This window comes from Vombatus ursinus, unplaced genomic scaffold (genome assembly GCF_900497805.2).
Source record: "Vombatus ursinus unplaced genomic scaffold, bare-nosed wombat genome assembly UNPS02014809.1, whole genome shotgun sequence".
In the NCBI taxonomy this organism is placed as follows: domain Eukaryota; kingdom Metazoa; phylum Chordata; class Mammalia; order Diprotodontia; family Vombatidae; genus Vombatus; species Vombatus ursinus.
This window is the reverse complement of record NW_020954587.1, coordinates 22,112,097-22,124,567: the sequence shown is the minus strand read 5'-3', so window position 1 is coordinate 22,124,567 and position 12,471 is coordinate 22,112,097. Positions and strand designations below refer to the sequence as shown.

Here is a 12,471-nt window from a genome sequence, read left to right as displayed (position 1 = left end):
TGGAAAGAATTCAACCACCCAAACCTTCTTTCAGTCACAGACAAGGTTTATTGTTTCGCCAATAGAAGTAGTCTGGATTTTAAGAACCTGTGCATTTAGTAGATGAGACTGACCTTTTTTATTGGGAAAAAGATTTATGGGAAGATTTGGATGGGATCAAGGAGTGGTTGGGGTGACTTGGAGGTAACTCTGAAGGAGTCTAGATGGGATTAAGGGTAGGAAATAGCCCAGGTAACAGACAGTGAAGGGCTGGGCTGGATCCGAAGTGCAATGAAAGGACAATGGAAAGGATCATTCTGGGATGAGCTGATGCCTCATTGCTCAGGGCCACGTGGGAAAATTCAGGGGCTGGGCTGGGTTGAAAGTTCAAAAGGGGTGCGAGGTCCAGAGCCTATACCCCATCAGAAATGTGCATTTTTGTAAATAGTTCACTTCATAATGGGGAAAAAAAATTAAGGCTATTGCCTTAATCCAGATAAGAGGTAACAAGAAATATACTCATGCAAATTATCTACCTAGAGATGATAGTTAAACCCATGAGAGCTGAGTAAGTCACCTGGGGAGAGAATTATAAAGGGAATAGAAGAGTAAAGTATTATGGGGGAGAGGGAAATCAGCAATTTCAGGTGAAACAGAAAAGATTAAAAAGAATGAGAATTGAGTGAAGGCTGTTAAATTTGGCACTTTCGAGACTGGAGAGAAGAGTTTTGAGTGATGAAGCTAGAACTTAGATCAGGGATGGGGAACCTTCCGCCTGAGCCTCAGGCCTAGACCTGAATTGCAAATGGTTTGCAAAAGAGTGAAAGGAAAGGAAGTAGAGCAGTGTATATAGACATCTTTTTATAGCAGATGGGCTATGAGAAGGAAGACAGATAAAGAAAGATAACTTGAGATTCTAGTGAGAAATTTTTTAGGATAGAAGAGACTTGGGTGCTCGGAGGCAACAGAAAAGAAACCTGTAGATAGGGAGAACTTGATCTTCGCAGCGTGGTGCAATGAGAAGAGCATTAGATTTGGAGTCACAGAAGCTGAGTTTGAATTCTGGATCTGCTACTTACTACCTCTCTGGGCTTCTCTGAGACCCTTTACAGCTCAAAATCTATGATCCTTTGATCTTAATATTTACTCCAGCATTTAAAATATTTTTAGTTTTTTTTAAAAATTGAATGCTGTCACATTTAGCTAGGTAACCTTTAAACCATAATTTTGATGTATTAAATGCCTCAGTTACTCATGGTTGTTGTATTCATGTTTCTTTATAGTAAGCTGATTTGTTTTAAAGAAAAAAAATTGTAACATTTTCTTATTTTATACTTATGTTAAGCTGGATCCAGACCGAAGTTTATTTGACCAAGGAGTCAAGACTGATGGAACTGTTCAACTTAGTGTACAAGTTATCTCCTATCAAGGTTAGTATTTTAAAATTATTTTCAGCTAAAAATGTTTATTAAACAACTAGTATGTGTCAGGCATAGTCCTAATTATTAAATATTGTTTTTACTGTATCAGTTGGCTATTTAGTGATTGTTTTAGAAATTAGAGGTTGTCACTGAAAGTACTTAGTGTTTTCATGGAATATAAGCTTATGCTTTAGTTTTAATAATTTATACTTATTGAATTTTGCATATGTCACGGAAACTTAAAAAAAAAAAACCTCTTGGACGGATTCATTTTCAGATAAGGATTCAGTGATGTTCTTCAAGTGCAGATCTGGCCATGTCACCCCTCTGCTCAATAAACTCCAAGACTCCCTTTCACCTCTAAGATTAACTGTAAAATTCTGTTTGGTGTTCAAAGCCCTTCATGACCTGCCTGCCCCCTCCCATTCCAAGTCTTTTACACCTTACATTCCTCTCCCCAGCCACATACTCTTCTATCCAGTGACATTGGTCTCCTCAAATGTTCCTCAGATGAGGAACTTCGTCTCTAAGTTCTGGTAATTTTCACTGGATGTCTCCCATACCTAGAATCCTTTTCCTCCTCACTTCTGCCTCCTAAGCTCCCTAACTTCCTTTGAGTCCCAACTAAAATCCCTTTTACAGGCAGCTTTCCTTATCTAACTTAATTCTAGTCCCATCCCTCTGTTGATTATTTCACATTTGTCCTATATATTGCTTGACTGTGCATAGTTGCTTTCTATGTCTCTGCCATTAGACTGCAAGCTCCTTGAAAGCAGGGACCTTCTCTTATCTTTCATTGTATCCCAACTGCTCATCAGTCCCTGACACTTAATGTGTACTTAATATTTTTTATTGACTGACTGCTTATTGACTGGCTAAGTAAGGTATGAGTATTCTTAATTTGAATTACTTTAGGTAATTTAGTTATTTCAGATAATTGAACAGAATTCAAAAATTATGTCACAAACTGAGGCTTGGTTAATGAATATTAAACAATTGCTCATTATTTGTGTCTTACTTGACAATTTTCTGAAAAATAGAGATGCTCAGTAATTCAATCAGAAGACTAAGAACCATTGAAGACTTGATTTAATGGGATTTGAATATGTTCTAGGAAATCATAACTTTAAAATATTGCTATCTCAAATCTCTATCTTAGGTATTGCTGAGAAACAGACTTGGGGTCTTTATAAGTTACGTAAATGAATTTAAAAGAATTAATTGGCAGCAAAGTTTTAACTACTTTCAAGACTGATTTTCATTATTAATTCAACGTGAGTTTGTTTTTCTTACCAAAAAGTTTGCTTTATTATATTTTGATTTAAAACTGCCAACAGATACTAAATTAGGAAATAGCTGCTAAATAATGCACTATAATTTTTAGTAACTATCAAACAGAGGTTAAATGACTTGCCCAGGGTCACACATCTAATGAGACTCTGAGGCTGTATTTGAATGAAAGACTTCCTCACTCTAGGCCCAAGACTCTATCCACTGCTCCACTAGCTGCCTTCAGTTGGGGATGGGACCACAGGAGGTAGAGGGATTTTGTAGAGTGAAAAGTCTGCTGGGGCATGGAGGATCAAGAATATGCACAGATAACTTTCAAAAGGCTGACACACTATTAATAACATTATGAAAAGCTGATCCAAATCACTAAGAATAACAAATATCAATTTAAACAACATTTAAGTTTTATCCCCACACGCATGAAATTGGAAAAGGTGATAAAAGATGGAACAATCTATTTTAAAGAACCTGTGGAAGACAAGTACACTGTTGGTGGAGCTGTAAAATGGTCTAGCTGTTATGGAAAATAATTACCAGTCTGTTCACACTATTTGGCCCAGTAATCTTACTTCTGGATGTTTACTCCAAGAGGTCTAGGACAAAGACAGGCCCCAGATATTCAAAATATAAATAGTACTTTTTGTGGTACCAAAAAACATACTGGAAGCAAAGTATGTGTGTGCATGCACAAATCTGCCCTTACTTAGAGTATCATTTAGTTGCTGCTACCTAACTGCCCAGGCCCCCACTTCTACTGTGGGGGAATGTCTCCCCCATCCTCAGAAACCCTCACTTGCTCTCTGTCTCTTCCCTCTTTCATGGCTAAACTCCTTAAGAAGGCCATCTTCTGTTCGTACCTCTACTTTCTTTCTTCTCTCTGTCTTAGCTTTACAAGCTTAGTCTTTAGCTTGACTCTCAACCTCATCTGCAACTATCTCTCTTGAGTTACAAATGTTCACGTAATTGCCATGTGTAATAATAGCCTTTTCTTAATCTTCATCCTTGACTTCTCTGCAGCCTTGGAGACTATCACCCTCTGTTCTCCGATGCTCTTTCCTCCCTTTCTCTCTCCTGGTTCTTCTCCTACATTGTCTGTTCCTTCTCAGTTTCTTTTGCTTAATCTTCATCTAAATCATATTTACTAACCATAGGTGGCCCCTAAAGGCTCTCTGTGGTCCTTCTTTTTTGCCTCTCTACTAGCAGTTTTCCTAGTTTTTAGGGGTCAGAACACCTGTACAATTACCTTAAAAAAAATTAGTCAAGTCAAAGGAGCTTTTGTTTATATGGATTTTAGCTGTTGATTTTTACCATATTAGAAGTTAAAACATTTTAATATTATAGAAATAAATTTTGCCATGAGGCAAAGGGATCTCAGGGATCCCTGGTGGTCCCTCGATCACTGCTCTACACTGATTTGCTTAATTATCTCAACAGTTGCCATGGATTTAATTATTATCTCTGTGCAGATGATTCTCAGATCTATTTATCCAGCCCTAACTTCTCTTGACCTCCAGTCCTAAGTACTGAACTACCTTACAGACATTTTAACATCTTATAAACATCTTAAAATCAACATGCCCCACATTGAACTCATCTTTTTCTTAAAACTCTCCTGTCTTCTTAACTTATTTCTGTGGAAGGTACCACCATCCTTCTAGTTACACGGGCTCCCTAACTAGGTGTCATCCTTGACTTTTCTCTCTTATCTCCCTTATCCAATCTTGTCAAGTCCTGATTCTACCTTTGCAACATCTTGTGTATGTTTCCTTTTTCTCCTCTGATGATGCCAGTATCCAGATTTAGGTCCTCATCACCTAATGCCTGGGCTACTGCAATAGCCATCTGGCTGGTCTCACTTCCCCAAGTCCCTGCTCCAATCCATCCCACCACTCAGTTGTCAGAGTGAACTTCTTAAAGCACAGGTGTTCACAGAATATGAACAGGCAGTTTTCCGATGAAGAAATCAAAACAGTTTGTAGTCATATAAAAAAATGGCCTAAATCATTATTGATTAAAGCACGGATATGACCATGTCACCTTGCTAATTAACTCTAGTAGTTCACTATTACATCCAGGATCAAATACAAAACGCTCTTTAGCTAACACACCTTTTTATAACCTGACACCTTCCTACTTTTACAGTCTTCTTTCTGGTCTTCACCTTCCTCCTCCCTCCCCTCCTCTGTACCATCCAGTGATAGTGGCCTCTTACTATTTTTCACATAACACTCCATCTCCCAACTCTGTGCAGTTTTACCAGTTGCCCCACAGTGACAGTGAAGAAGCATGGAATGCTCCCCTTCCTTATCTCTGCTTCCTGGCTTCCTTCATGTCCCCACTAAAATCTTACCTTCAAGAAGCCTTTCCCAGTCCTTCTGATTATTAGCACTTCTTGATCTGTGATCGTCAATCTGTGCATATCTCTAATATATTCTGTTAGTACCTGGTTTGTTCATAGTGTTTTGCATGTTTTCTCCTAATCACACTGTCACTTCCTTGTAAATAAGGACTATTGGTTGCCTTTCTTTATATCCTCACACCCTTTCACAATGCCTGGCACATACTAGCTCTTTATTATATGCTCGTCAACTTGGACTTGGGTGTTCGAATCAAGCCTGCCTTCTTAGGCAACAAACTATGTTCCCAATCTTTCCTTTTTTCTTTCCCATCACCAGAATGTACCTCAGAGTCCTTCTAGGTGACTGACTGTTGTAAACAGGGGCAGCATCCAAGATAATTTCACTAATGAAACATTTTTTTAAACTACAACTTTCTGAATGTGTATATATGTTTGCCCTATGGTCTCAGAAATGCTAAGATTGTTCATTGATATGAAAATTTAAATGTGTTAAGCAATGTTGTATGTGAATCATTACCATTTCATATTATAAGGGCAAGAAGCACGACATAATAGTGCATAGAGAATTAGCCTTGAAGTCAGGGAAATTTGGGTTCTGACCAGGGTTTTGCTGGAACCAAATCATTCTAGTTTTTGAGAGCTGATTGCTAAGTTTTCAGTGTGAGCATTTACATCTTGAAAATTGTCAAAGATTAAAAATCAGGATTTGATTTATTTTATTGATTGTCTAGATTTTAAAAAGTGGAGAAAATGTTAATGTAACAAATGTGTTAATAATGCAGATTATAAACTTAAAAGTGTTTTAGGTGGTTTTGGAGAACCAGTTGTTAAATATGCCAGCATACCCATGGTTTTAGCATATACTGACTGGGTGAATATAGGCAACCCGCTTAACCTCTCAGTACTTTAGGCAGCTCTATGAAAGTATAAATTGCAGAACAGGTTACTTTTTTGTCTTGGAAGAAGCAATTTGGAACTACCTATCTACCCTTGAAATCACAGGTCTGGTTTAAAACAAACATGGATTATTGTTAATAGCTGTTACGTGCTGAGAGTGATTTAGATACATTGCTTCAAAACATTATAATAGCAATTTGCTGTGTGACATTTGTAAGAATTTGAAATAAACTGCGTATTGTTTTAATAACTCATTGTTTTCTGTCAAGTTAAAAATGTTTTTCCATTCTTTTTCTAGGGATAGAGCCCAAGTTAAATATCCTTGAAATTGTTAAACCTGCTGAAACCGTTGAAGTTGTTATTGACCCAGATGCCCACCATGCTGAAGCTGAAGCACATCTTGTGGAGGAAGCTCAAGTGATAACCCTCGATGGCACTAAGCACATCGCAACAATTTCAGATGAAACCTCAGAACAAGTGACAAGATGGGCCGCTGCACTTGAAGGTTATAGGAAAGAACAAGAACGTCTTGGAATACCCTATGGTAAAAAATGTATATGAAAACCTATTGATGAACTATTTTTTAAAAGTCTTATTTGGAAAGTATGTATTAAAAGGGACCAAAAAGGTGAATATGTTTATGTGAGAGTTCTATTCAGAGATATAGTTTTTTAATTTTAAAAAGTGGCATGTAGGTACATAACTGTTAGGCAAGCTATAGCTATTTAATCTAGTGGTTTAGGAAGACTTGATATGTCAAACCCTATGCTCCTTTCAAAGAGGTTATCTTTTTTTATTCCTCCTTATTTCTATCTAGTTCTAGTCTATTCTGAATTCTGTTCTCCCTTTCATGAGTTATACTGTTAGATTTTCCTTAGTTATTCTCTTTTTTTTCCATGACAGATTAAACTTAAAAGTGAGTACCAAATTTCATCTGCCTCCTCTATCCCATTTCTTTCATAACAAATTATAAACCTCACTCCTTTCCCTTTTTTCCTTTTGTATTTATTTGTCTTGAACAAGGTCTTCTGCTGTCCCTCACTTCTAGAAATATCAATTCACAAAGCAAACAGTAATGTGTTATGGGATGCTGGAGTGGATCTGGAAACCTGTTCCTACTCCCAAGCATGATCACTCATTGCTTCTGAGGCCAGTGTATCCTATCTTTTGTTACCTGCCTGTCCTAGCAACCTAGGTCCTGATTTCCCTCTGTCTGGGCAACAGCCTTGGGAAACACCATCCCTGATTGGAAAATATAGTCTTCTTTTGTTCCCATTTCCACTCCCCCCACCCCCATGAAATTCAGTATAAGGACCAATTTTTAAAATTATTTTAAGTAAGTTTTTATTGATGTTTTCTGTTAATTGCATTACCGTAGTATCCCACGTATCTCTCACCTTCTCCCTCCTGGAGAGTGCATCCCATATAATAGTATTTTTTAGGGTTTTGTTTGTTTGTTTTTTGTTTTGTTTTGTTTTTGTTTTTGTTTTTAGAATAAAAGAATGTCTTAGAATAAAAGAGAGCCTTTTGTCAAAGGCTTTTTCTGCATCTTTTGAGATGAACACATAGTTTTGGTTTTTATTATTGTGGTGATTGTTTAATTATGTTAATCGTTTTTCTAAAGCTGAACCATCTTTGCATCCCTGGTATAAATCCTACTTGATTATAAGCCATTAGTCTTTTAAATCTAGCTTCTACAAAAATTTGTTCAATTTCCTATTTTCCCTTTTGTTTATATTTCTTTTACACTTATCCAAAACTGAGAGAGATTCTTCTTTTCGTTATTTTGTAATAACGTGTATTTTGCAATAATAAACTTATACACTCAAAATGCCTTAGCATCCAAATTCACAAAGGCATTTTGAGTGTATAAGTTTATTATTGCTTATGGTTTGTTATCTGTGATTCTTTTCAGTATAACAAGTTTCCTTGTTTATCCCATTTTGTTTTTTGAATGTTTGTTTTTGATTTGTCTGATAGCATAATGACACAACTCCCACTTTTTTGGATTTAGCTGCTGCATAGTAAATTGTTTTCCATCGTTTCAGTTTTATTTTGTGTATGTCTTTGGTTTTTTTTTTTTTTAATGTTTCTTACAAGATTGTAGGGTTTTGTTTTCTTATCCAGTCTTTTGCTCTTTTCTGCTTTATCAAATTTTTTTATCAATTCACATTTAAAGTGGTAAAAGTTAGGTTTATATTTTCCTCCATCTGTTTGTTGGTGTTCTTTTTCAAGTGATGATTTTTCCTCTTTACTGTTGTAAACATAGTACTATATTCTTTCAGTTACTTTAATTTTTTTTTTTTAACAATGACCCTGTTCCCACTGGGTCTATTCTTCTTATCTCTGATCCCCTCTTCTCATTTGTTACCCCTTTTCCTTAAGGGTTTTGTTTATTAATTTCTTGCTTCTGCTTTTATCTGGTTATATATTTTTCCCCCTCTTTTTTCCTCTCAGTAAAGTAGATCCCCACTTCTTCTCCCCTTCATCTAGACCTGCTTATTGGAAATTTTTTTGCCTTTTTAAAAATATTTCATTTTTACACCCCTTTCCAAAAAGGATTACTCTCACTCTTTATTATCAATCTTCCCTTTCTGTTTATTCTAGACCCTCATTCTTTGACTCAGGACTCCTCTAATTTTTCGGTCTCTCTTTTCTCTGTATTCTTCATACAATCAAAGCTTCCAAGTTATGCATTCTAGACTCTGCTGTCTAGGTGCTTTCTCCCACTGACTTGTAGGGCTTACCCGATTGATTACACTTTTCCATTGTGCATCATTCTCAGAACAGTGCCCATTATTGCAGGTGTCAGAGAGGGTACTGGCCCATTGTTAGGGCACTATTGTTCCTTCTCCTCACCCCGTCTATACCCTTTCTCATTGACCTTTTTATTCTACGTTTGCCTGGAAATCTCTTCCATTTGTCTGTGCTCTCCTACTCCACTGGGTGTCATTTGAACTCCCCCTCCCCTTCCCAAGGGTTCCAACTTCTCTTCTGCCTGGATTAGTAGATTTCATTCACCAAATCCCCTGGGCCTTATCCAGTGTAAGGCCTTCATCTCCCTTCACCTATAAGATCATTCACCAGTGGAACCCCCTGCCATCTCCAAAGTAATGCTTCTTTTCTTATCCTCTCTTTTTCAGTGTTTCTCTCCACCCCCCACCTCTGTAGACTTTTCTCTTTCTAAGACCACAGAGGTCATCTTTCCTTTATTGCTAGGCCTTGATTTGACTCCTGCTCACTCAGTCCTCCCTATTCCTCTGTTCTACTCCCCCCACAAAAGAAGCATGCAGTAGTAGGCAGAATGTCCTCTGGTTCTGTCTGTAATGCCCCATGTTCACCTCTTCGCTGTTACTTTTACAGATTTCTGCCTTCACTTCCATCTCTTGGTGTACGTTTTGAAGGATATCTCTTACTGATCTTTCTGTTACGCTGTTGCTGTCTTGCAGTAATTCATTCCTCCTGCATTTCTGTTGTTTGGGGTATTCAAAAAGCAAACAATTTCTTCAATTCTCATTTTCTTTCTAAAAATGTTTCAAATTCTTTTTTATTGCTGAATGTCCATCTTTTGTCCTGTATAGTTAACCCATATTTTCAGGATAGGTCACTCTGGGCTTGATCCTGAGCCGTAGTGTTCTTTTTCTGGTGGGTGCAAGATAGGCTTGTGTTATTCAAATATCCTTTTTTTCTTTTCTTTTCCTTTCTTTTTTTTTCTTTTTTTCTTTTTTGAGTATTTCAAGGTCTTTCTCCTGATGGCTTGCAGAACTTCTTGTTTCTGAATTGATTTAACCCATCGTGTCTTGGAGTTTTCAGCCTTGGGTCTTTTTTTCTGGAGGCAATCTATGAATTCATTTAATTGGAATTTCATTTTCTATGTTGAGATGTTCTGGGTAGTTCTGTTCTCTTCTATTATTTCCTTCATTTTGATGTTACCGTTTTTTGACCTGTTGTGTTCTTCTTGGAGACCTGTGATCCTTAAGTTGTCTCATCTTTGAGATCCATATGTTTTGCTTGCAAAGTGAGCATATTTTCTTTTGATGTTACTGTTTTTTACTTCTCTTCTTCTAGGTTTTCCTTCACTTCTTCATAATTGCATTCCCAATCTATTGTTCTCTCTTTTGTTTCTTTGGTGAGGCTTGCCATTACAGATTCCAATTTTTCTATTCTGCTCATTATTTTTGTGATGCAGGACATAAATTTTGCTGGATTGCACAGTGCAGGATGGGGCAAGAAATCCAGTGAAGCTGGAAAAATATGTTGGAGCTGGGTTGTGACGGGCTTTAAAGGGTAAACAGAAAAATTTATGTTATATTCTTAGAGGCAGTAGGATGCTACTAGAGTTGATTGGTAGGGGCATCACATAGATGTATTTTTAAGGGAAATTATTTTGGCTACAATGTTAGGTAAACTATAGAGACTTGAGGCAGGTTAACCAAGTGGGAAGCTATTATAGTAATCTAGTCAAGAGGTAATGAAGGATTGAACTAAAGTGGTAGCTGTGTGAATGGAGGGAAAGGGTCAGATATGAGAGATGCTATGAAGGTAGAAATGGGGAAATTTGACAACTGATTAGATATATGGGGTAAAAGAATGTGAGAGATTGGGAGTAATGCTAAGGTTACAAACTGGTAAACTGGAAGGATGGTAGTGCCTGAGACAGAAATAGGGAAGGCTTTGGCTGGGGGTGGGCAGTAAATTCTGTTTTGGATATATGTTAAGTTTGAGATATTTCTGAGACATCTAGGTTGAAATGTCCAATAAGCATTTAGTCATAGAAGACTGAAGCTCGGAATAGGCCTGCATAGAGATGATAGTTAAGCCACACGTGAGGTTATAAGAGTATGTAAAAGTAGAAGAGTCTTTCAAGCCAAAATCCAGCATTCATTGAGCTGAGCACAGCTTGCCTCTGCCGGCATTGGCCATTCTGGAGTGACAAGCTCATGACGAGTTGGTGAGTCATCATGCCATGACTTTTCAGTATCAGGACCACCAGTAAACTAGACCAGCTGCCCCTGTTTGTGTTGTCCTGTGCCATTTAAGTCTCAAGGAGCAGTTTTTGTTGAGTGTTGAGATCAGAAACCAGATAGCAAAGATGTGATGATGGAATGAGAGGAGAGCAAGTAGAGGCAGCAAACGTAGACAGCTTTTTCAGGAAGATTGGCAAGAAGAGAAGGAGAGATATAGGAAAGGGTAAGTGAAGGGTTTTTGAGGATGGAGAAGACCTGGGCATATTTGAAAGCAATAGGAAAGGAACTGATAGGAAGAGGTTAAAGATTCTAGAAAGAGAAGGGGAATGATTGAAGATGAAAGGTTCAGTCTGCTGGAGGAGATGAGAGGAATGGAATCAAGTGCACAGGTACAGAGATTGACCTTGGCATGAAGGGCTGCTTTTTTGTCAGAGACTAGGGGAAAGGAATGAGGGCTTTGAGATGAAGAATGATAAAAGAGGGAGCTTGTATTGAGTGGCCTCAATTTTCTCAGTAAAGTAAAGGATGAAACCTAAGCTGAAAAGGGGGATAGAGAGAGATGTGTGAGGCTTGAAGGGAGAAGAAAAGGTTTAGAATAGCTTTTGTGGGGAGTGAAATAGGCAACCAATTAGGAAAGAATAAAAGTTCTAGCTTGCTTCAGTGAGGACCCATTGGAGGTTGGATAATATGAATTTGTAATGTACACAGGTAACACTTTGGTGAGACTTCCCTTCAGCTAGGTTTGGCAGCTTATGGGTAGAAGGGGTAGAAGCAGCATGTGGTGGGAGTAATCCCAGGCTCAGGTGAGGTTTGACAGGTGGTTGAGCAGTGACAGAACAAGGTGGCAAGGGATTCTAAAAAACAGAGGAGAATTGAAATGGCTAATTATTGGGTTGAGATTGGAAAGGTGGGGGAAAATAAAATCAAAATGGGGCTGGCAAATGATTGGTGAAGTTCACTGTCCCCAAGGGATATTTGTTGTTTTTAAATTTTATTTATTTTTTAATTTTTGGTGGCTAATTGGAAGCAAGAGAAGGATGGGGAGGTAGAGCTTGCTGGGATGGGAGGAAGGGTATTCCCCCACCCTCCAATGGTCCAAGGAGTCTACAACCAGCTCAGCCCACACTCCTTGCCAGCCCCTGTTGGCCTTGGTATCACTTGGCTACTGAGGCCGGAAGTCCTGACCCAGGAACCCAGGCACTGGCCCTGTGCTAGACCTGTACCTTGATTCTGCCCTACAGCTCTCCTGTCCTCCAGAGCACAGTGGGGTGGAGGGAGTCCTCATGGTCTCTTTATCAGGCATAGGAGCTTGAGTCTCAATGTTATCCTAGCTATTCACATTTTAATAGAAGTAAATATGAGAATCCACTTAGTAGATTATTTCTTTTTTTGCATTAAGTAGCATCATATTGATCTGAAAGAGATAAATGAACTTCTAAAACTTGGACAATTTACTCTGTTCTCTTCAGTGTGATCATCTTGTAAAATGACTGGTAACACTAAATGAAACCATCAGACATTATAGTTAGGGGGCAGGGTAGGAGAGAGAGGGCAGGGT

At 38.0% G+C, this 12,471-nt stretch overlaps 1 protein-coding gene across 5 annotated transcripts in view; it reads left to right on the top strand.

The window, feature by feature from the left end:
• GABPA (GA binding protein transcription factor subunit alpha) overlaps positions 1 to 12,471 on the top strand; it is a 66,773-nt gene that overhangs the window by 33,376 nt on the left and 20,926 nt on the right. For all 5 annotated transcript variants that reach the window (XM_027875489.1, XM_027875492.1, XM_027875490.1 and 2 more), the window contains 2 exons: positions 1,325 to 1,409; positions 6,245 to 6,490. In XM_027875489.1, coding sequence (XP_027731290.1) covers positions 1,325 to 1,409; positions 6,245 to 6,490 — 331 coding nt within the window. The remainder of the gene's footprint in view (positions 1 to 1,324; positions 1,410 to 6,244; positions 6,491 to 12,471) is intronic.